The following is a 24,882-nucleotide window of genomic DNA, read 5'->3' on the forward strand; positions in this document are numbered from 1 at the left end:
GGTCTGGGCCCCTTTTATCCAATCAGGGCCACAAAGTGGAGCACCCAAGTGAGCTGCACTTAACTTCGTTCCCTACGGACCGGCAAGGATGTGCATGGACTATAACTGCCAAGTACTTTCCACATAAATGACGGATATACTGTGTACGTCATAACAATCATCATTGTTTGTGTTATAATGTGTTTATAAGCTCATGTTTAAAGTTATTGTGAAGTAAACAGGAATGGGTTGGTTTTAGACATCCAATGTTTTGTAATTGTAATCATTATTACCCGTTTTATGTGTGAAAATGTAAAAGACGCGCTGGCATGCCTCTACCACCACTACTACGATTAGGCCTACTACCATAACAATAACAAAAAACTACTCCTACTAGGGCCTGTACTACTAGTAACGATAATCAATAATGACAATATCATATTTATTTATAGGCCCATATGATACTTTAACAGGGAAGCAGTAAAATGTATATCTATTATATATTGTATTACTCGTAAAAGCTATACTAAACAAGTTAACGTTGGCAGTGTTTCTGTGTCAAAACAAACTGTTTGACACATTATCATGTTAACAATACATGTTTTATTGTTTAAATACATGCCGAATTCCACACACAGTTTTTCTGAAGTAGGCCTAGCGACCACAAAGCATGCACAGGCCTGCACCGCAAATGCCGACAAAGTGACTTGAAATGATGGGGGTCCACGGATATATGACTAGCCATGCACAACAACAAAAAACATTTTGATAGAAGGATACTTAGCTATGTATGTTCAAGTGATAATGTGCCGCCCAGATACACACTATGCTGACAGCCAAGTACTCTAAATGCCTCCTGAATAGTACAGTTTCTGTCACCAATATCAGATAGGCCTACCAAATACAATTTCGAGATATATGAGAATATTCTAAAATAACATAGTGGGACTTCTGTACACTAACTAATTGGAACGTATTTGAACCATATGGAGACAGACCTTAGTTTACAACCATGTGAGAGGGGGACTGGCGGGAACTACAGAGAAAGTTGCTCTTGGTTGGTGCTGTAGCGTGACCAATGATAGGCTCCACCTGCACATTCTACTGCACACTCCACTGTAAACAAGAAATGTATGTCCCTCTTAATTTCCTTTGTAGTAGCTATAAGCATATTGACAAGCATATTGTTGACTAAATAAAATATATGGACAAACCATCCCAGGGCCATTACCCATCATAAGCCTATTAACGTTATGGCGCACGTGGGCAATCTGTTTCACCTTTATGGTGTGTCCATGTCATATATAAAACGAAAATATCACTGAAGGAATCATATGTGCCACGTACCCTTTATGGAAGGATCAAACGTACATTTAATCTTAATTCACTCTTTGAATCCTTATTTGAATTGGCTTCCTTCTTTGGAGAGAGATTTATTTTTGGCTTTACCCCCATTATAATAGCTCCAGCGTTGGTTGTGTGCTGTGCGCAAAGTCCATTATATCAAGGTATCAACGTCATCGTTATCTGGATGGAGAAAATGTATGAGGAAAGATGAAAGGACAAGCTCACCGAGGGTTAAAATGGCCGCCATCTACTGTGTCGAACAAGATGGTACTTCAGTGCCTCTGATGTAGGGCATACAATCAAAGTAATTAAAAGGCTGAGATTCTATTTTAACATATTAGAAAAATGCAAATTATTAATCATGTGCTATAAACAGCTTTCGCGAATTACTTTGGTTTAATTTCATTCAGACGTTGAATCAGTCTATAATGCTTTTCTTATCTGAGGAATTGAATTGCATTGAACACATTTCCAGACCCACTTACTTTCTCTCGACGCCTCTAATGATACCTTCGGTGGCTCAGATTCGTTGTCTAAGCGCGCCCTCGTCCCTCTCATTCCGTGATATTTATTAAGCCAGGGCTATGTGCTCTTTGTACATCTACCAAAGTTTGGCCTCTCAGTTTGAAATGTGTTTCTAGAATTTGGAATGCAAATGCTTTGTTCACAAGGAGGTGGACTCAGTGTGGAGTCTGAAAGCGACGAGTTTTTGATTAATGAGCATTGAAATGTTCTCTCCGGGAGGAAGAAAGGATGCGGGGCACTCTGCTATAGATGCCTAGCTCAACATAGCCTACCGCTGCAGCATCCATCCTTTGTCACTCACTAACGTTGAACAGACTATTGTAGAATATTAGGCCTATACTGTGGCCTATGTATTTTTCCGATTTACGAATATTTTGTTACGCAAATATATTCTTTGTGCTTCTCAAACGTTAAAGAACACTCCAAGTGTTTTCTGTTGTTATACGCCTACACAGTATGTGGACTTGTTTAGCCTACAGTTTAAAATAATGACATATTGATCAAGGAAAATCCTCATAAAAAATGAGGAACGTGTGGTCTGCTTCACGATAGACTGTGGTAATAAATCAGCAACTTTGAGATGAAATATACGTTTGGGAAACAAAAAATAATTGGAAAAAGCAAATTAATTAGCCTTCCCTGTCAAAAATGGAGCTTACATTGTGAAGAATATAGTCTTACTGCGCAATTTGACTTCAGGCCTAATAGGAGTGTCTGTGTCTTGGAAAATGTGCATTTCTTCAGCATCAAGCAGACATACACGGTATCTGGTTACTCTTTCGATTCAATTTCACTCTCCCCTCATATGTGAAAAACGGATAGTTTTCCTTGTGTGTCTGATTTGAGCGACGAGACATGCCATTTCTTTGTTAAGGCTATAAGCCTTCTATTTACTATGTCATTATACTTCAAAATGGTGGCAATTTCACGTTTCTACGTCTGTTATGTGTATCAATAATGGTGCTTTTCATCCATTGTGTAGATTTAAGTACTTTATTTACAAAATGTTAAACACAATAAAATAGAACATTTTCATATCATTAGCGTTTCATAAATGTATGCATGGACAGTCCAACTGATGAAATAACAATGACGTGATATGAAAATTGGCAATGACGACAAAATGACATGCTGGTGTGTTACATTTTTATAATATTCGGTATTTCAAAAGGCTACATATAACTCTGTTTTTCATAGAGGCATTGACACAAGATAAATCATGAAAAATGCCCCAATACTCCAAGATTTACACACAGGGGGTTTCTACTACAACAACATAAAACCACCAGCCATTGAAACCATGTCTTAAAACTAGCATTCACCAAAAACCTGTGTACCTATTGAAGGGCTATGATGTCAAAGTCTCTCGAACTATGTTGCATAAATTCTAGATGTCCATATAAATAGGCATATATGTAAATGATAAATAATGTGTGATACAAAAAATCGTTAAATAATACATATAGGAAAGGAGATAAATGCCATACAATCTTGGAAAAATAAATAAGACGCTTCAAATTTAGAAAATTTGAAATTAACAAACAGACACCTTAGAGTTTTTTTTCTATAAAATCCATCCCTATAAAGATGGGTGACTACTGTCAGATCTACAGGACTTACCTTCAAGTAATGTTATGACATTTTCAGTCCCCATACTGCGCATTGCACTTCAGAAAACGAACAACTGACAAACAAACGGTCTCCCCTACGCATCCTCAACAGTCAAGAAAAATGTACCACAGCTATTCTTAGAAAATAATTACACAATAGCATTAATAGTAATATCAATAATAATACTGGGTAATACACATGACTCACTTGTAGTGTAATCATATAAATTACTTTAGACTAGTGAGGTAATAAAAGAGCGTAAGATAATTTGGGCACACAGATGGAATCCTCACAAATTACAAATGTGTTAGTTTAGGCGCTTCCTGAATCCTTCCCTGAGACGCATGGTGAGAGGTGAGGTCTGTGTATGTGGGATGGGGGTCACAGGGTCCATGGTGGTGGTTGCCTGGAATCTGAGCGGCACAGCTGTAGTCCACGCTGGCGGATGAGGGATGAGGGAGATGGCCGAGGTTGAACATGGGGCCCGAGGCTGGCATGGAATCAACGAAATTTCCCCCAACGTACACCGGACTGCCTTGCAAATTAGCGTTGGCAAAGCCGCCATTGCCTTGCATGCTGTGGTGTTCGTATTCGGACCCCGGATACCTTTTTTGTTGCGGTATGCAACCACCTAATGGTGCCGTGTACGCAGCCAAGCCGTACATGTTTTGCTGGGGTTTGGCGAATGACGGGGGCGAGGGAGCATCATAGCTGAGGCTGTTTACATTTACAGAATATCCAATGTGATTTGGGCCACTTAATGGTGGGCTTCTGTCCGGGGAGTGTCCGATGGGAGAGTGCATTATCCCCTTAGCCTTCTGATCCTTTTTGTATTTCATCCTTCTGTTTTGAAACCAGATCTTTATTTGGCGCTCAGTGAGATTCAATAAATTAGCCATCTCCACTCTTCGGGGACGACACAGGTACCGGTTGAAATGGAACTCCTTCTCAAGTTCTACAAGTTGTGCACTGGTGTAGGCAGTTCGGACCCGTTTGGAGGCTGGACCAGGTGGACTTTTTTCATCGCAGGACTCACCTGAAAATACATAGTAAACACCATAAGTCTCTATGTATTATGAGTGATTTCACTTAGGCCTACGCAGTTGCCTGAAATGACCCATGCGCACAGTAGAATAATCGCGCTTTTACGCACGCATTACGCACCACCATGTCCAGACACACGCGCGCGCGCACACACACGCGCATACACGCACGCGCGCACACACACACACACACACACACACACACACACAGTACCTTCTGCAGTTGTACAATTGTTGCTGCTGTTGCTTTTCTGTTTGGCGTTCGATCGCGTCTCCTTCATCCATGGGAAAATTTGCTTGTTAATGACTGGGGTGGCAGTATTTGAAGCATTGTTTGGGGGAGATTTCTTCTTCTGAGATGAAGTGTTGCTGGAGTTAGGGGAAGATGCCGACAATGGAGGTGCCTGCGGCTGTTCACCAATACTCGACTGTTGGGTGTTTCCTTGGCTGCTACTTGGTCGCATGCAGTTGCCATTCATGTCATTGTCTTTATGAGTTGGTGGCCGTACAGTTGTGGTTTGTATTGGACAAACTGGACCCTGATAATCACTCTCAAGGTTAGAAGTGGGGTAGGGCTGGTGAGATGGGCCATACATATATGAGTCGGATTTGGGGTAAGAGTAGCTTCCAAAAAGTCCAGAATTATCGTAGTATGTAGCTTTCTGCATTGTGAAGATTCAAACCAAGGCCCTATCCAATGGCATGGGTGTTCTTGTATCACGTGATTGGAGTTTCCCACCGCCTCTGTATTCCTTGACCTAGGAAGAGAAGAGTTGTTAGGCTCATAATGCAGGCAATATGAATTGAACGTGTACTAAACCATGATTGAGCATACACTGTACTCTGGATTGAAAAATAACCTTCCATCAATAAACCGAACATTTAGTCATTTTCTTAAGATTCCTGATGTCTGGTGTTCGTTTCAGTATAAGTCCAGGCCATATTACAAACAAATATAATCATATTTGATCACGTGATCTATTATGAAAATAAAAACAAAAAAATGCTGTTTTGTAATAGTTATAACTTCACTTTCCAAACGATGCTTTCTTTAACTATCAAATCATCAATAGGCCTCTTCTTAACCTCTCCCCTTTGAACCATTTGGCATGTTTGGCACAAAAGAGTTAACGTTTAACTTTTGCCAAAAGATCAAAAGATCTTCTTGAATGACTTAAGACAATAAGCTGAATCAGCATTTGGTTACCCACACAATATTCCTTTCAGTAGCCTAACTCATCACAAACCACCATCAGCTCTTACTTTCCTATTTAACACGTCAACATGTAATACGACTTCTCTCGTTTGATTTGGAAATCTGATTTATAAACGAAATCTCGTTCATATGTTTTGTTTATTTGTTGTTAACTTATTAAATCCATCTCGCGCTCCTGTTTTTTTTAAATATTTTAAATGATAATTCCATAACCTTATTCAAAAAGCAATTATTAAACCATGAAATTATTTTAGAAAATATTATCACAATGCATGTGTGCTAAGGGGGGTTATGATGCTAAAAGAAGTGCCATCCCCTCTCCCTGTTTCTCACCAAAAATATTGGGGTGGTCGGAATGGGTGGGAACCCTATATGCTAATTATGTGCATATAAAACAAATGCATCGGTGTCAAAACTTTGCTCTTGAATTCTGGCACCCTCATGTAGCCTGTAATCAGTAAGCCTATATTTAGACTGTAGCTACCAATCTACCCGAGCCTAGACTACATATAAAAACGATATTTTTTTCACCCAACATATCTCACTGCTTTTGGAAACGATTTCACATTCAATTCTTGACATAAGTAACACACTGAATGACCAAGGCATGCATGGAGACAAACTAATAGCCTACAGTAGTTGAATCAGTCTTCCCTGAATGTCCGCGCGTGCATATCAATGCACCTGTCATTGTGGACCGCAGCAAAATTTATGACTGCAAATGTTATGGTCGTAAACGCCTTAGAGAGGAATGAAAAGAAAATCACTCCTCAAGACTTGCTACCCTCAGAAGTGTAAAACTAAGCGTAGGAGGAAGGCAAGCTAAAAAAATGCCATACTCTGCAAGTTCTGCAGCAATAATAGAGAGGCCGTTTATATAAATCGAGCCTCAACAATCATTCTGCATTGCCGCTACTACGCTCTCGCAAACGCACGTTTGAAACCGCAAAAATGGAATCGTTTTGTTTATAAAGAGGACCATCGTCACTGATGCAAAAGTGGACATATTGCTGTTTGAAATTCGTATTGAGGTGATGGGATGACTGGTGAATTATGTTTTGATTTTAAATGCTACTTCTGAATATCCCACTGGGCAAAAACTGGTTGAATCAACGTTGTTTCCACGCCATTTCAACAGCAAAATTATATGTGATGACGTTGACTCAACTTGGAAAACTTACTGGAATTGCAAAAAGCATAAGGGAATTTCGTATTTTTCCAAAAACCCTACTTTTAACCTAAATCCTATGATATTGAGACATTTTTTGTTGATTTCACATTGAATTTACGTTAGTTGACAACTCAACCAAATGTAAATCCAAACTAAACGTTGAAATGACATCTGTGCCCAGTGGGGTATGTATATTTCATAACCAACTAGTGTATGGATATGTTCCCTATGCTCTGTTTAAACAAAGAAATTATGTTCTGTTGCAACTTGCATCTGGCCTAACTCTGCATTCTTGCATGTCAAGATGATGAACATTCTTCAATGTTTTAAACGAGCCTCTGGTAGACTTGGCTATATTGGCCTACAAGGGAAACTGAACATGCTAATCCGAAGAATTGAATTAAACAGTGGGATTTATCATCGAGATCATCTGTTTATCTTTACATTTTACTTAACTTTACCTTTTGAACACTGTTTTTTTAGAGTAAAAAAAATGCCAATATAGGCATGACACATACAGGCTTGTTTTCTATATGTGATGTGAATATGTAACGGAAGTTCATTAAATAAATGCTGCTCACCGTATTTTATGCAGATATGTGTCGTATTTTTCTTCACGTGCTCATCATTACATCCACCTCGACCTGAAAGCGAAAACAATACACGGAGTTTCACAAAACTGTTTGAGCGCCACCATTTCCTCATTTTATTGGAAGGACATTGGATTACTGTAGGGTAATCATTTCATATAACAAACTGCCCCATTTCTATTGCTTAGATGTTCTGTTGAAATGCCATCGTAGGCCTACTGGTTTTATTTGTTTTACAGTGAGAATTTGATATAGCATCATAGTGAACTTCTATGAACAAGTATCTATTCTAATCATCATAAGAGCATACGCGAGAAGAAATGGGACAATTCAGCAACCACAAATTCCAACACAATATTCTTTATTTTAAGGCATTTTAAAACCGAAAATATAGTTCAGTGATGTGGAGAAGAAAATCTTACACTGAAGATTCTAAACAAAGAAAGAGCTGGCCAAAATATTTAGCAGTCATAAGCCTTTTGGCTGACCTTTGGCTTGTTCAGCAATAACTCATAGATTAATGAACAACGAGCGGAAGGCGTTCAAGAAAGTCACAATGAAATCCTAACCACAGTACTTTTCACCCGTTTTTTAAAAAGCTGAAACACTGCCTGACGATGGGACACATGGCCACATTTGAGGAGATAATCATCAGAAATAAGAAACTAGTCTGTAGGCTACTTGATGTAAGTTTTAACTATGCTTTACTTAGCTATCTGTAAACTAATAGAACATGATTGAGAATAGTGTCTCTCGGCAAATAGCAAATGTTATCATTGACATATAGCCTGGCGTGTTTTAGAAATGTGCAGAACTCCAAAATGATGTTGAAGTCGAAGTCGATATGTTTTGAGTGGATTTGAAAGTGTATTGTGACCACATGTTGTTACTACTCTGGCCAGACATGACTTGTCTTTTCAGACAACAATGTTTCTCGCCTACGCATTGCTACGGTAAGTTTGGTATATACAATGTCTGCTTGTATTTCATCGTTTTCTTTGTGTCCATTGTGCGCTTTGGATATAAAGTTTAAAGATGGTTTATTTTGAACGTTTACTTTAGTAGTCAAAAATAACCAATAATATCCATTTTGTGCATCCCTGGGCTGGGAAGCAAGATATGATATAATTAACTAATTGTTCATACTTAAACATGTGTATAAAGCAAAAGGCCTATAGCTTTTATAAGATTGTTAATTTGGCTACATTTAAGACGAATTTGAGAGTAAATCCTCCGAATTATTGGATGTGTTGTTTTTGTTATTGTCATTTGATTCTTATCGCTAGTTTGGCAGCTCTTTATAGCTTCCAGGCATATTTCCATTAAAATGTGTTGCCACTAGACGCACATTCTAAACTAAGAATACTTTGCAAATATTTACTTGGAATACAATTGGTTTAAATTCAGTATTTGTCAGCCAGTCATATTTCGTTATCAAAGCGCACTATAGTCAGACAATAGTGAATTAAAAATCATTCATAATGACTTGAACATATATTACAGTCAATAACATAAAAGGACAAGTCAACCTGAGCAGTATTCGAACAATAGCCTATTGTTTAGACCTGTTCTTAATTCATATTTGATTCTCAAAGGCATATAAAAAAAAAACATTTGCGATTCAGAATTATCCAATAACTTCACGAAGGAATCATCTAAGCCTACGTAAAAATGAGTGCAGAACGTCAACTGAAAGTGTTTCATATAGCCTATGTTATTTAAATAAAAAATACGTCTATAATCTATTTATATATTTCTTATTTACAAATGAAGAAATCCTGAAAGTAGTTCTCTAAACACAAATTAAAACAATTGAATACATTCAAAATATTATAACATTTGCAGGTTTAACAAAGCCATATAGCTGAAACCACATAAATCATGTCTAACATCACTGTGACGATAAGACAACAAATTAATGTGATTTACGATCTAACAACCGAGGAGTCCGAATGAAAAGTTCCTCTGCTTCTTTTTCCTTTTCTTTTGGTCAGTTTTCATCAAACTGCAAAATCAGCTGAAAACCAATTGTCAAAATACGTCTGTCCAAACTAACCTTTCAAAGTGGTTGCTCAAAATTGTGAACCTGCCTTAAAATCGTATCTAAGGTCCATAAGACTTAAGCTATAAGCGTAGTTACCGACAAGAGCGACATTAATAAAGATCAACTCCTTTGAATGGAATAAATCATATTTATTCTCTAGCATTGTGTAAAGCTATGGTTAAAGGTTGTATTTTGCCATACAATTTCTTACCTGTAAATCAATTTATCATATACTCGTGTTTCTTAGTCTCAATTCCTTTCCTTGCAGTCTCTAGAATATATCCTTCACCCTTTGTCTGTAGACAATACTGTCCTAAACCTGATCTTGCGGTTTTTCAGACATTTCCATATACCAATGCAGACAGTATTCCCGATAGAATGGAAAGACTCACGCTCAACTACCAATAAAAAACCAAGGCATCCTTATTCCACCCAAAAAAATCTGGCAATCATCTCCCATTGAAAAATACAGGTTTTCAGACACAGTCACCGAAATGAAACTATCATTAAGATTGTTGGTGTTTCAGGAAACCTTTATGATGACAAATAAAGGCACGGCCTTAAAATACAAGCATATTTGTTCACGTGATCGGGATGTTCTGATTGAGGCTGCTTCTGCAAGCAAGCCTTGACTCCCAAATCCTTTTTTTAAATGATGGCGTTTACATTTCTTTATCTGACCTGTGTCCATAGTGAAAATGCTCAACTTGCGATCAACTTGGATTTCATTCTGGTGATGATCTTCTTTCCATTGTAGAAATATAATTAGATGTTTTATTCGGTCAGGTCACTGGGCATACTATGCCAATTTAATGACACGGGTGGCTATTTAGTCATCTTTAAGAGATAATACATACATACAAAGTGCATTTCATGTTTACCTGATTATATAGCCCTTATACGGTATTTTGGTAATATTTGATTTATCATAAAACTGCTGTTGAAAGAGAAATGAATTCATAAAACTACAACCTTGATTAGAATGTAGTTTTGAGAATTCTGTACAAATGTAGGGTTCTGAACATAATTTCTGATACAGGATTGTACATTTGGACGTGTATTTAGATGCATTATTGGTACTTGAAACTGCTATCACCATTGTTATCACCATTGTTTAAAAAAATTAAACGTTTTTTATACCTCTACAATATGAGATGTGATGTGTACATTTTAGAATGTTATATTGACCAATATTAATGCATGAGAAAAGGCCGGTGGAATTGTATACAAATAAACCAATTTGGAAACCCTCGTCTCTTCTGTGCTATTTCTCATGGTGTTCGGCCGTACGATAACCTGCTTTTGAGCCTGAACACATTCAAGGAAAGTCACATTTTCTGTTTCAGTCACTGTTTTCGATGTAAATAACAAAACGCCTGCAAATGACAATTCGTGAGCTCAAAAATCAACTGGAAGATGGAGATTTAACGCCATAAAAGACAGCGGGGAAGCTGGCCGAGAGGTAGGCCTATCTCGTACTGAGGAAAGGACGCAGGACTACTAGCGTCGCAGCATATGTTCATGGGGTAATAAAAGTGAAAGATTTACAGTGTTCGCCCGGCCCCCCAACAGCCTCGCACCCTTTCAGGAATTACTGAGAATGATTTACAACGAGGCAGATAACTGTCAACCTGCTCAAACACTACTTTTACTACTCTCAGAAATACATTTCAAATTATGCCCCATCAACAATATAAACAATGTTAGCAAAGGGGAGTCATCCGAGTTCATTCCAAATAGATATATTCTTACAACGTTTCCGATTTTTTTTTTCTTTCCATTATGCAGGTAGCTGGCGTGTTATCCAAAGAATAGTCTAATATAAGCTTTTGTATTGTGACATATTGCACTTGTATCACTTTGAAATGTTTTTCATCTTAACACACTGTTTACATTTTGTAACAGGCAATCTGGTGTAAACCAATAACTGAGTTGCTCTCTTTGGTGATATTATAAATCACAGAGGCCCGAGCATACAGCCCTCAAGAACGAACTAGAACTGCCCAACAGTGCTGCATTCATTCTGCCCACACATTCATAATCACAACCATTTCACACAGTAAAGGTGGCTGAAAATATTTACTTACTCACTTGCTAAGAAACATAACACGGATCTTAGTTGTAAAATATTACCACTTTATAATATCGACATTGTCCTCTTGGTCTATTGTTTTTCATGAAAACCACAGCACTGAAGAACCCATAACAAGTTCAGCCTGTCCAAGGCGCACTCATCAAAGGGCGCTATTTATCAAATATCTGACAGATATGGTCCTTTACCATCTTACTCAAAAAAATAATTTAAAATATTTACCTACCAAACTTCCATTGGTTGAGATGCTGTGCTAAAGTGCTGGCTACAGTTGCGTTGGGTATCGGAGCGTTTGGATATTATTTTCTTGGGATCTCTTCAGTTTTCAAGTCTGATAGAGTCCTCGCGATTAATGACGACGCCGTGTTTCTAGGGGACGTGCTGCATTAATTATTTAGACAATCACGTGGTCAGAAAAGGAGAGAGGAGCGGTATAGACTCCGAATTATATCTTTGAATGCAGACAGCACAGTTTAATATATCTTAAAGGGCTGTCTCGCTTGGCGAAGACAGTTTCTGCGAACAGCAGGAAATCAAATATGGCCGTTTGAAAGCCATTGTGAGCGCGGCAATGGTGTATACCATATTCGGTGCAGTGTCATTGAAAATGGCACTGCTTATGGCTCTCATTTATTGTGTTCAGACATGTAGGTCAATGCACACTGCACATTGTCGGGCAAGTACTGAAATATGATTGCTTTTCTCAAACTCTGTGTTACATAAAAGGCATTTTATGATTATTCCCATGGTCATTTCAGTGAACAAGAGAGACAATTTACATGTTTACATGCCTCATAGGTCCACTGTGGAAAAGAAACATGAAAATATAATATTCAGCAATCCATTGGGATAGTCTTGAAAACCCACGTACAACAACATGGGTTGCATGTGGAACTGTTGTTTAGCCTATGTTGGTCCGAGTGAAGTTGGTGCAGTTTTCTTTCTTTTGCAATGACATCATCATGCTTTCACACTGAAATATATATAGTGGCAAACTGAAGATGAATAAGTGTAAGTGACACAAGGCTTCCCCAGCTAAACTTATAAAGGAGTGCGCGCAAATGTGAGGACACATGCACACCCGTGCACGCACGCATTGCACGCGCGCACACACACACACAAAGAGAAACAGATAAGCACTCAAATGAAACACGTTTTAATCCAAGCATGAACATTTTATTTGATCACAAATATAATCCCACTGATCCTGCATTCATAAAACCTATGGCACTGAATCTAACATTGATATGGGTTAGGGGACATTCATGATTCTTGCTATAAAATGTAACTTACCGACCAATGAAACACGTTATGTTAGTCAACTATGCCATCATTTTTTTCAAACAAGCACAATTAAGTAAAACGTTGTCTTCGAGATGTGTGGTCAAACCCAACCCATAGGCTAAATCCTAATTTGAGGTATCGACTCGTAACCCTTGAGTAAATCATGGGTTGATGTCAATGAGAGAGACATGCATAAAGTTCGAGTTATGTGGGTGTATTGCAAGTAAGGCCCTATTCCATGTTATTGTATGCTTTGCTATGGAACCCAAATGTTACAGAATGCCTCATTTTACGCATTATGGACATATTTTGGCGGTATCTGATATTTCACGATCACGAAAGCCACCAAAGACCGTGTGTGTGTGTGTGTGCGTGCTCGTGCGCGCGCACACATTGATTATCTATTTTATCTGCTCAGTGGCCCAGCATGAACCTCTGAATACTTGATAAAGAAATCTATTGACAAACGTGAGTGCTCTGTGCCACCATAATGCATCAAGTAACAATCTTTATTTTTCCATGAAAGTTGTGCACGACACCTGTGAATGTACAGAGTAAAAAGCAGGTACAAAAATAAAGTCAGACAGGATTGCATATTAACATGGTGAGACATGAATACACAATCAGTACCGTTTGAGGTGCATCTGGCAGAATACATATAGGCTTTAAAAAGTTAGCCTGCATGTTTAACCGAGTTACATAAGCGTCCTATAGCAAACCAATACTAAGGTAGAATAGAAAAAGTATCTAAATTAAACTCAATGTGAATAGCGCCTGTAAGAGAAACAAGTCTGTATTGGTCGGACGGGTCAAGGGTTTAGAGGTCACTCCTCGCGGCTGAAATGTGTCCAAGGCGATAGAAACAGTGTCCTCTGGATGAACCTGCCTCTGGAGCTTTTTGTCGAACTTCAGTTGAAATAGCTTTTCAACTTCTCATCATGAAGACTCTTCAGAGGGAAGACATCTTCGCAACACAAGAGGATATGATTATTTTTGTCACGATGACGATGATTGGAGTAATACAGGAATATCTATCTTGAAACATGACATGAATGTGGCTTGGTTTGGTATAAATGAATGCCATAGTTAGATTTTAACGCCAGCTAAGCGCATGAATTAAACGATTTTACAATGCATAACAAAAGAGACAATTCTAATAATTCACAACAGTTTTGAACATATCTCATTAAATAAACGTTTGTGTCTCAAACATGTTCAGAACAGTTGTGGGTTTTAGGAAATGTACAGATATTGAATTAAATAAATAATCATAATGAAATTTAAACACTATATTACAAAATGAGTATAATAAAAATGGGGGAAACATATGACACCTATTTTTAGTCCTCAACGTCCTTCACATGTAATATTGAGTTTTAATAGTGTTCTGTTTGATATGGATCCAAATAAAAATAGCGAAGTATCTTACAAAATATAAATTCGATGCAAAGAACAAGGGAACTCATGAAAGAGTTTCAGATTCCATATGTGAGACCCTCTTTAAATGTACACTGTTTACAAAGATGTCAAGAGAGATTTATAACCGAATAAGGGCACTGGGAAAGGTCTGCACACAGGAATGTCTTGTTTCTCAATAGAATTTAACGCCATTTTAAAAACTTTATTGTATAAAAGATCAGAAAACGTAAACAGAAAAATTCAACCAGTTAGCACCCATAAATACGAGTTCACTACTTTAAAAAAACGAGGCTATATAAAAGTAACAAATATTGTCACAAATGTATGGATCAACTGATGCTTTGTGTGCAATGGGCATTTAATTTTTTTGCAATATATGAATCAAATATGGTTATTTTTAGAAGCTTGATTTCATCACAAGACAATTTCCTAAGTTTCACATAATTGTACGTTTTTCCCCCTTTTAAATAAAGATATAAATGTTCAGGCAGTACTCTGACTTGTGTGGTGGAAAGAGAACCATAGCAAGCAAGAAGAGTAGGCCTACCACATGAAAACCTCTTTAACAGGCTTTCGTCCGAAAGCGAAAGTTCTCGTTCGATCTACTGCTACCTCTTTGAAGCATGTGAAGCATGTAGTGACACACTCGTATCTTCTGAGCACCTATCAGTTACAATGTTGGAAGTTGACTCAATTCAGCGAGCCAAAACACATCGAGGGTCCTTCTGAATGTAACTGTCTATGACGAAAATGCCATGTTTGAGATCATGCAAAGTCAAATGGGAAATCGTTTTTATAGGCCTACAGTTCATGTAAGATTCAAAATTTCCCACAATATTCATAAAGTTGTGATATCAGTCTGGTTATCCTTCTGAATACTTTGTAAATGTTGGCTGGAAGCCGATGCAGATCTTCCCTTTGTGTTCGGTAGTTTGTGGTCTTTTTTCCATTTCATTCTTCTGTTTTGAAACCAGATTTTGATCTGACGCTCGGAGAGAACGAGTGTATGGGCAATCTCTATGCGACGCCGCCTGGTCAGATACCTGTTAAAATGAAACTCCTTTTCCAGTTCCAAAACCTGCTGTCTTGTATAAGCTGTCCGAGACCGTTTCGGTTCAGGTCCTGTGTAGTCCGGGTTTACTGTGAGAAACAAAACACCAATGTGAGCCAATTAGGTCCCAGTTAACAAAAATAACAGCCCTTCACGGGACGCTCCAAACTTCTAGCTAAAAACAAAACAATGAAAAACTTGATCCAGAAATGAAATTGGACGAAACTATGACCAAACTTTCATTCAATTTGTTCTATTTTCACCCTCTTCATCAGAAATATTGTCGACACACAATAAAATAAAACATAGTCATAAGGCAAGTGGACATTTCAAGAGCTCTGAGACCGCCACATAGACAGCGGCCTATTTCCTTAGCAATAAACATTTATGACTGGAGTAATTGACGGCCCCTTCAAAGAAACTCATAAATATTTCACGCAATAATTTTCATGTGGCTAAATTCCTGGACCTCAGCTTGTCCCAACGAGACGTGGGGAGGAGAGAGTCAATCTTACCCGTAGTAACGTGGTGTTTCTTCATCCAGGGGTAAACTACTGTAGGCTGCTTGGCTTGTATCCCATGTTGGTTCTTTGTGTTTTGTTGCTGTCCACAAGTCCGGGGGCCAGTCACTTGGACCGGGGGACACGGCTCGGTCTGTGTAGTGAAAGGGCTAGGGTGGCTGGCTCGCTCAAGCACATGACCCCGCGGCTGCACTGTAGAACCCTGCACAGTGGTACAACTGAAGGGTTGCTCAGTGTAGTTTGACCGTGGATAGATTCCTGGATGCTGGAAACCTGGGTCCTGCGCTGGACCGTAGTAGTCTGTCCCCTGGTCAGGTATATAGCTATTTTGCGAATATTCCTCACAAGGAGGAAATTTTGGGTCCACATACTTAGAGTCCACCATAAACGAACTCATGGTCATTAATTTCTGAAGGTAGAAAATACAAATTTTTCTCGAGTTGTCTTTTTTTCCACCCTCCATAAAGCCCTCCTACTTGCTGTCAACTGAATAAAGTTAGGGAACCATGTGACCAGATTGGCCAATGGAGGTAAAGCTAGTTCATTAACGGGTATACACTGCACACCTACAGCAGCAATTTCCACTGACTTTAAAAAAAACACCGAAATTATTTTGAATGAAAACAAATATTTAACCAGTTCCAATGCAGGATTGGCAATGTACTCGCTATACTGAAAAATAAAATGTAAAATGTTAGGTACCTAATGTCAACAGTTTAATATCAATTGTGGTCATCCCTAACAGTCAATGGAAGATAATCTGAATGGATTAAATACAAAGTTTGGGTATAGATGGACATTTAGATGGTTTTGTGTAATAATATGGTTAATATGCTTATTGTTCTACAATACTAAATCAAACTAAGGCCAGTGAGTCTGACAGATAAACAAACAAAAGATACAAAACGTCCCCCTGGCACAAAAAGAGGGGAATAAAGCCTGGGGACAATTGATGGGGACTGTCTTTGTCAAGAAGGGGTCATCCAAAAGTTACAAGAATCTCATCATTTCATCTACCCTATCCCTTTCAAAACTATTGAAAGAGCCTCGTGGCAACCAACCAATGCCAAACAGTCAATAATTCAATGATTGAAATGTTAAAACGTATGAAACCGTAAAGAAAAAAATGCATTACTTTGATGCCATGTTAAAATCTGTTTAGATTTCAGTCTCCTATAACTTTTGTTATGGCAAGTTACTTTTTGTTCACTATCAAAACGAAAGGACTGTTTGGCTGTAATGATACGTGAACAGGCCAAAAAGTGACTCGTGTAAAAAGGCTTCTCCAAAGCATGACTAGGACGATGTCTTTATGTCAACGTAAATCACCAAATGAAATGACAAGTGACACTGAAAGAGCATATAACTCGAACATTTACTTTCACTATTAGAACAGATTCTACTCAATAGAATATATATAAATATCATTTTAAACAACCATTAGACACAATAGCTGGTACAATCCAGCAATCAAACGATGTGCACTCCATCATACAATGTTATAAATAGTTATGATTAGAAATTCTATAAAAGCAGTAAAGTAAATCGAAGTTTTTGCATCGACCATATACTCCCCTAGAATCGAATCTGTGACTGTTGTTTTATCACACAAATTCGGTTCTACAGGGTATATATAGACGACGGAATTACAGGGGTCCCATCATTTCTCTCAATTCAAGAGTCCAGCCTTTAGATTCCGTTCTCAAAAAGACAAAATAAAAAACCTATTCATACTCAATACACTCTTATACCGTCGACAATTGTAAACAATGGATGTGTATCAAAATATCATAGCCCCTGATTTATCAGATCCTAAGTAGTTCATCAGTAAAATTAGCAATTCTGTTCCAGCTTCGAAATGCATTTAAAAAAATGTCAACCGGTTAGGCCTATTGGTTAGAGGTATAGGCAGACAACATAGGTCATTCACTATTAATTGGTATAGACTACCGATACTCACTTTGGAAGGATTCCATTTTTAAAAAACAAGTTAATCAGCCTACGCTCTACCCACAATCCGAGGCTTGAATATCGAGTGGACCCATAAGAAAAAAGGCTAAAGGCCACAAGGTCAAACTAAATGATTTGCAAACGTATCAAAAAGTACAATTATTTTTACTTTAGCGACAGCTCAAAAAGTACAAAAGTTCACGATTCCCAAACGACCCTTCAGTTGACTACCTCCGTTGGTCTAAAGTCTAGGGAATATGCCACTGTGCTATTGTCCTATAATAACATACATTTTTGAATTAAATTAATATTTAAATTAAATTAAATTGTTCGTTTTAAAACCCTTGATTGGCCAAGTGCTTTCTAAATTTGACTGAGTATTCACACAGGCCTTATGGTAAGATGCCCGAAGATGTGTCCTTAAATTATTTTCTCAAACTTATAGGCCAGGCCGAATTCATGTTTTGTTACTGGACAGTTTCAGTAGTCTAATTTCGGTAGTCTAATTCTAGTAGTTTAAGAACGAAGGTTATAGGCCGAACGTTTCACAACACTTCTACAACGTTTTCAAAAACTAAAATTGATCACATTAGACGCCTTTTTTTAACCTTGAGATAGTCGAAAGGTTTTCGTCCCATTTTCAAATGATCTTATTGGAAAATATTAATCACACTCTTTACACCTTTGTAATTACACGTCACAACATTTTAATATGTGTTGGACAGCTTGACCTAGGTTTCACCTTGCCCTGAGACTTGTTCAGACAACTGCTCGGTCAAAGCCGAGATAGGATACCGAGGAACAAAAGAACGATGAAGTCAGCACTTGTCTTTATCCTTCGTTTGAACCAAGAATGAACCAACTTGCTATGTTTTGTGATCTATTTATAGTTATGTTACTATACAACTGTTAATAGGTCATTGTTCCGATTTCAAGTAGCTATGTCACTAAAGCCAGATTCTCTGCCAAAACACCATCGACAACATGTATAATTTAGCCTATGGATTTAAGTTGCAAAAAACATTTGTATTTCTCCTGGAATCTTATTTGTGGGCTATTTATTATAAATAAAGAGACAATAAAGCTACTATTTTAAAAATCTTAGACTACTGAAATTCTTATAGAAATGCAGTTCTCATTTCAATAAAAAATACCATCGCGGTTGTCAGTGCATTGAACTTCGAAATACACTAATTGTCAAAGTGGCAGACAGGCTGCAGAAGAACAATTGAAAAAAAGACTCCTTTACATTGCTAAAAGATAAGAAAAAAGAAAAAACTATGCCTATGCCTACTGTAGTGTAGTCCTTTATAACACAATTCTGATTCGTGCATGTTGTCCTTGCCTCATGCTGCCTCATGTAAAAGTGTTTGTATTGGATAACAAACTAAATCATCACTTCCAATGTCATCACTTCACTTCCTTCATAACGTCAAGATGTAGGCCTATAGAAACACCCTGATATGGGTCAATTGACGATAGTACAAGGAATTATGATTCGATAATATTCTGTACACTACTAGGGGGCGCGATAGAGCATGGCTATTATTAAGATATTGTTGGGGTATTAAGATTCAGAAGGACTGATGTGTATTTAACTTAATTAATACAGTGTTGTAACAAGGCCTATGTCACCATAACGTAATTTAAGGAAACGCTAATAACTGTAAACGCCATTAAGTCTGTGACAACAGGTTGATATTTTTCCCTCCGAATTCAAAGACTTCAGATCCACACAAGCCTATTAGCCATTGTCATTAAAATATGTGCGTATTGCAGACAAATTCAAATGTTACAGGTTTTAATAAACCATCACGCAATATTAGTCTATTTGAAGCAAAAACGAATATGCCTATAGGCTACAATATTAGCCATTGTCCAAAATGCATTGTTTATCTAACGACTGATTTGAACGATTATTGGTTATAACAGCCGTAAACAGCCAAGTATTGACATATTCAAACACTTCCTAATTGTTTCCCGTACATCCTGGCCAATGCAAAATACACATCCTACTGTGGTTAAAGTCGTGGATTTCGAAGCAGGCAAACAAAACTGCAGGAGACAGACATGTATACCTGATGACATCAGCATGCGCACGCAGTAGTTTTAGTAGCCTATCAAATGATAAAACAGAGCTCACCGCAAAGACCAACGTATTGCATCGAATAGGCAAACATATCCATGTTCAGACAAAACCAGAGGTTTATACTTGCTTCCACCAATTCCAAGGTCTATTCCAAGCCATCTGCACGGCCTTACTAATACACAATGAGGATTATATTTTGGCTTGTCAACTCCCAGGCCATAAAACAAAGTTTAATGGCATCACGTGCTCCCCCCACAGCCATTCATGACACCGCACTGGTGCCATAAATAACCCTCAAAGTTGCACTTATTCAATAATGCCGATTAGCTTGATGGTATATAGAATAAAAGGGATGTATAATTATAATACATGTAATGCAATTTAAAAAAAAGGATATATATATTTTTGTTTCACACTTGCTATTTCAAGTTCACCTTGTTGTGGAATTGAATGTGCGTCGTTAATATGAATATGTGTTTTTAGGTCAATAGAAGACATGTCAAAAGTCTAATAAAGTAATCTGTTCTATAGTTAGGTTCAAAATGATTGACACCCTTGATAAAGATGAGCAAAAATGACTGTATAAAATAAATAATACAAATACTGAGCTATATTGTATGCTCAAAAAGATGGAGAAATTAAATTATTTTATACTAATACAATTACTTGGAGAAAGATATCTTGTCCAGCAAGTAATAATGTATATTTATTTTAAAGATAGGGGTAAAACATTTTGGCACCCCTGTTTTTAATAACTTTCAATAGCCTACCTCACTTACTTTCCAAGGATAATGAACTGAGCCTTTTATTGATGTATTTGATGAGTTAGAGAACACATTGGGAAGGATCTTAGAACATTCATCCATGCAGAATCTTTCCAGATCCTTGATAACCTTCACTTCTTCAATTCAAATCACAGGTTTTCAATGGGGTTCAAGTCCGGAGACTGAGGCGGCCATTGCAAAATGTTGATTTTGGGATCAATTAACCATTTCTTTGTAGATATTGATCTGTGCTTGGGGTTATTGTCTTGCTGGAAGATACACTTCCGGCCACGTTTCAGCCTCCTGGCAGAGGCAACCAGGTTTTTGGCTAAAATGTCCTGGTACTGGGTAAAGTTCATGATGCATTTGATCTTAACAAGGGCCCCAGGACCAGTGGAAGCAAAATAGCCCCATAACGTCAAAGATCCACCAACATATTTTACAGTAGGTATGGGGTTCATTTCTGCAAATGCCTCCTAATTTTGACGCCAAACCCACCACTGGTGTGTGTGTAGCCAAAGAGCTACATATTCATGTCATCTGACCATAGCACCGGTTCCAATCCATGTTCCAATGCCGTTTAGCAAACTCCAGCCATTTACATCTGTTGGATGACATGAAAATAGAACTCTCTGGCCACTCACACCAGTGATGTGTTTGGTGTTGAAATGAGAATGTACATGTAAAAAAGTACCCCATATACCTACTGTAAAATATGTTGGTGGATCTTTGATATTATGGGGCTATTTTGCTTCCACTGGTCCTGGGGCCCTTGTTAAGGTCAACCGCATCATCAACTTTACCCCAGTACAAGGACATTTTAGCCAAAAACCTGGTTGCCTCTGCCAGGAGGCTGAAACGTGGCTGCAAGTGTATCTTCCAGCAAGACAATAAGCCCAAGCCCAAGCACACATCAAAATCCATAGATACATTGTTAATTGACACAAAATCAACATTTTGCTATGGCTGTCTCAGTCTCCGGACTTGAACCCCATTGAAAACCTGTGGTTTGAATTGAAGAGGGCAGTTCAAAAACGCAGACGAAGGTTATCAAGGATCTGGAAAGATTCTGGATGGAGGAATGGTCTAAGATCCCTCCGAATGTGTTCTCCAATATCACAAACATTTTAGAAAAAAGAATCAGTGCCATTATCCTGGCAAGGTGAGGTATTGAAAGGTATTAAAAAAAGTAATTGCCAATAACTTTGAACCCTATCTTTTTGATAAAATTAAGTATAACCACAAAATCTCTTTCTGTGGGCAGTTGTATTAGTATAAAATAATATAATTTCCCAATTGTTTTGAACAAACAATATAGGTTCATATTTGTATAATTTACTTTATACAGTCTTTTTTGCTCATCTTAGTCAAGGGTGCCAATCATTTTGGACCTGGGAGAAACAGGTCAACATCTACCTATATATATACTTGTTCTGCTTGACTGCTTGCCCATAAAGGCCTAACTTTAAAAAAACGGATGATGACTCTGTGATCCCTGACGGGGTCTACACACATCTGAGGGTGTTTCGCTCACCGTTTCCTTTCAGTACAGTTTCATAAAAGATGCCCTGCTAGCTTGAGGTGATTCAGAAGCACACACGACTATTAAAACGTTCTAACCATCAAATGCATCACACGCATTGGTGTAGGCCAGTCTCATATGACTCCACCACTCTCCTTATTAACTATACCCTCTTAAAAAAATAGTTTGGGCATACGAAAACGTCACCTACATATAGACCGATATTTCAATTCAGAAACCACTTCCTTTCAATTTCTTAGGCATACTACGCATCGCTCGGTCATATTGTGTAAGGACCAATCATATTCCAGGTCGGTGACCTATAAGGTAAACTATGCGGAAAAAGAACCAAGGGATAACTGAATGTTGGACAACAGCGCCTCTTGCTGGAACATGATAATCATTTCCATTTTTCAGCGTGTTCAGTTTTTCTCCCAATCAATATGGCACATAACCAATTTGTTGCATTTTAGCATAACCTGGATTTTAGAATAAACTTGCGTGCCATTATATTTTGCTATATGTTTAAATGGTAGGCTTTGTATGCAGTTCATTCCGAGAAAAATCCATAGATGATCTAGGTTTATTATTCGTTCATCCCTTATACCGCAGATGATTGGATTAATATGCTCCCACGAAGTTCAATAATTGTATAATGTATAGGCTAAACTAGACTGGCAATCCCAAAAAAATCCTTCGTATGGCTAACCACTGCAACCGCAAAATGTATAACACTGCAATACAAAACACACACCAAACGTAATAATCAAGGGAACTGTTCTCTCGCTCTGTTAATTTTTTTGATAAAGTATATATCTATACGTGGATATACAGTGTAATATTGTATTTAATTTATGGGCGATATGATATAAGAACGAACGAAGAACGAAATGACAACGCTATATCCATATATATATTGGGACGTGATGTGATTTCCGATCCAGAGTTAAGACTAGAAGCTAATCGAGTCATTTAAATGCTCCGCGTTTTGTCATTCGCAGGCCCCACTTTTATAGGGTGCCTCGTTCCAGGCTTTCTCTCGTTTGCCGCATTGCAGTAAGGCTGTAAATACTTTCGCAGCTGCCTGTCAGGCAACAGTGAAATACTGTCTTTGTTCCGTTGCCCCCCATCTCAGGCAGCTGAAAACATCTATGAAAACTGCTTCTCTGGTGGGAAAGCTCAACAACTGCATTTCTGAAAGGTTAACATTATATGTTGAATTTTTTTTCCACACGTGTGTGTGTTACAACATGACAAATTCAAATGTTCTAAACATCCATATCTGAAAATACAATGCAAATGGTTCCCTTGTTTAGTTCAACTATATAACAATGTGTAGGTCTATTGTTGTTATTATATGGCCTATGGAGCAATAGCTTGAGTGTAACGATATATTCACAAGTAGGCCTACACAACGTCCTTGATAGAACGTGGAACTAATATCAAGACCATATCAGGTGACTTCATACAAATTCCATCATGCAGATATTCATTACCTCGCACAACCGTAATGACATCGACTTCATGCACCAAAAGAGGACTAATGAATAGAATTCACTTAGAAAATCGAACTGTCTAAAATCATCTGGCAGCCAGCTCCTTAAAACTCAATTAGGCTGCGTGTCACTTCAGAGACATTATACAATCAATTATATATATATCAAACATACACAAAGATACACATATATAACGAAAACATATAGACGGACAGACATACAGACAGACCGACAGATACTGTTCATACGTACAAACATCGAAATAACCCATCCCCGCAAGCACTTCAAAGTTAGTAAACATTCCTTTTAGTCTACTGAAGCTAAATATGCGTCCTAATATACATTAATCAGTTTGGCTAAACTAACACGAACACGTCAACCCATTGTCACAGCAAATTACAATTCAATCATACGTAGCCTATTGGTAAAATACCGATCACAGTTTTATGCGTTCAGATTCATGTTAAATGTAAACGTTCATTGGCGTTGACTCATAATACATGCATAACAGCAGTTTTAGTTATCTTAAACATGTGTCTTTTGGCTTTAGTCTATACATGTCATCTCGACTGAGCTTCTGATTAGCCTATACTGCTAATATCCCCTGGTGCAACGAGACAGGAAGTAGCATAGTAGAAATTCAATAAACAACCATTCTAACATGATGTTTGTAACGTTAAATGCTTACCTAATGCAGTTGGGTAATCCATGTGTTTTCTTGTGGTGACTCTGTATAAATAATACATGATGTTACAGTGAAACTATACGGATGATGAACAGCAGAGGCTCTCCTTTCGATGTTCGGTATGCACACAGGAAGAAACGCTAGCCCTGACAAGTCAAGTAAATAACTATATAGTTATCGAGGATCTGGTAGGTTCACACTTTCATTCAGGGAATAATAAGGCAACTTTTGAGCGAGTGTAGGCTGAGCGTTTTGGTTGGGGACGGTATAGCAGCAGAATGCAGAGAAAAAACCGCTTGGGAAATCAGGAAAAGGGCCATGGAGACGTTTGCCTCTTGCACATGACCAGTGGCATCCAATGACAGGCGATAGAGGCACATAAAAAGGTCTATTACCAAGTTGTAAATTCTCCTCTCACAAAAAGACATTTCGACTGCAGCAATTCACCCTGTTTTGCGCATAATGGCGGGGGCCATTCCCCAT

The 24,882-nt window shown here is 38.0% G+C and overlaps 2 protein-coding genes across 5 annotated transcripts; both read right to left on the reverse strand.

Annotated features, from left to right (window-relative positions):
- Nucleotides 1-2,837: 2,837 nt before the first annotated feature.
- Nucleotides 2,838-24,654, reverse strand: hoxd3a (homeobox D3a). Of its 4 annotated transcripts, none has more exons than XM_035750029.2 (4): nucleotides 24,403-24,654; nucleotides 7,474-7,536; nucleotides 4,720-5,263; nucleotides 2,838-4,498 (listed from the first exon to the last, which is right to left on the reverse strand). In XM_035750029.2, the coding sequence occupies exons 3-4, from the start codon at nucleotides 5,171-5,173 to the stop codon at nucleotides 3,759-3,761; spliced, it is 1,194 nt and encodes a 397-aa protein (XP_035605922.1). In that variant the 5' UTR covers nucleotides 5,174-5,263; nucleotides 7,474-7,536; nucleotides 24,403-24,654; the 3' UTR covers nucleotides 2,838-3,758. The 4 variants fall into 4 exon arrangements, with proteins under 4 accessions (XP_035605922.1, XP_035605921.1, XP_035605923.1 ...); XM_035750028.2 differs by lacking the exon at nucleotides 24,403-24,654 and adding an exon at nucleotides 11,845-11,964; XM_035750030.2 differs by lacking the exon at nucleotides 24,403-24,654 and adding an exon at nucleotides 11,841-11,964.
- Nucleotides 12,809-17,401, reverse strand: hoxd4a (homeobox D4a). Its single transcript, XM_035750031.2, has 2 exons — nucleotides 15,888-17,401; nucleotides 12,809-15,461 (listed from the first exon to the last, which is right to left on the reverse strand). The coding sequence occupies exons 1-2, from the start codon at nucleotides 16,354-16,356 to the stop codon at nucleotides 15,160-15,162; spliced, it is 771 nt and encodes a 256-aa protein (XP_035605924.1). The 5' UTR covers nucleotides 16,357-17,401; the 3' UTR covers nucleotides 12,809-15,159.
- Nucleotides 24,655-24,882: the final 228 nt, after the last annotated feature.

The sequence above is a fragment of the Oncorhynchus keta genome, chromosome 34 (assembly GCF_023373465.1).
Source record: "Oncorhynchus keta strain PuntledgeMale-10-30-2019 chromosome 34, Oket_V2, whole genome shotgun sequence".
NCBI lineage: Eukaryota > Metazoa > Chordata > Actinopteri > Salmoniformes > Salmonidae > Oncorhynchus > Oncorhynchus keta.

What these genes read in the sequence shown, in the direction of transcription:
- hoxd3a (XM_035750029.2), bottom strand. Translation starts at nt 5,173, where the DNA reads ATGCAGAAAGCTACATACTACGATAATTCTGGACTTTTTGGAAGCTAC. An exon ending in CAATTGTACAACTGCAGAAG is followed by an intron (nt 4,499 to 4,719) that starts GTACTGTGTGTG and finishes ATGTATTTTCAG; the next exon opens with GTGAGTCCTGCGATGAAAAA.
- hoxd4a (XM_035750031.2), bottom strand. Translation starts at nt 16,356, where the DNA reads ATGGAGGGTGGAAAAAAAGACAACTCGAGAAAAATTTGTATTTTCTAC. An exon ending in GAAACACCACGTTACTACGG is followed by an intron (nt 15,462 to 15,887) that starts GTAAGATTGACT and finishes TGTTTCTCACAG; the next exon opens with TAAACCCGGACTACACAGGA.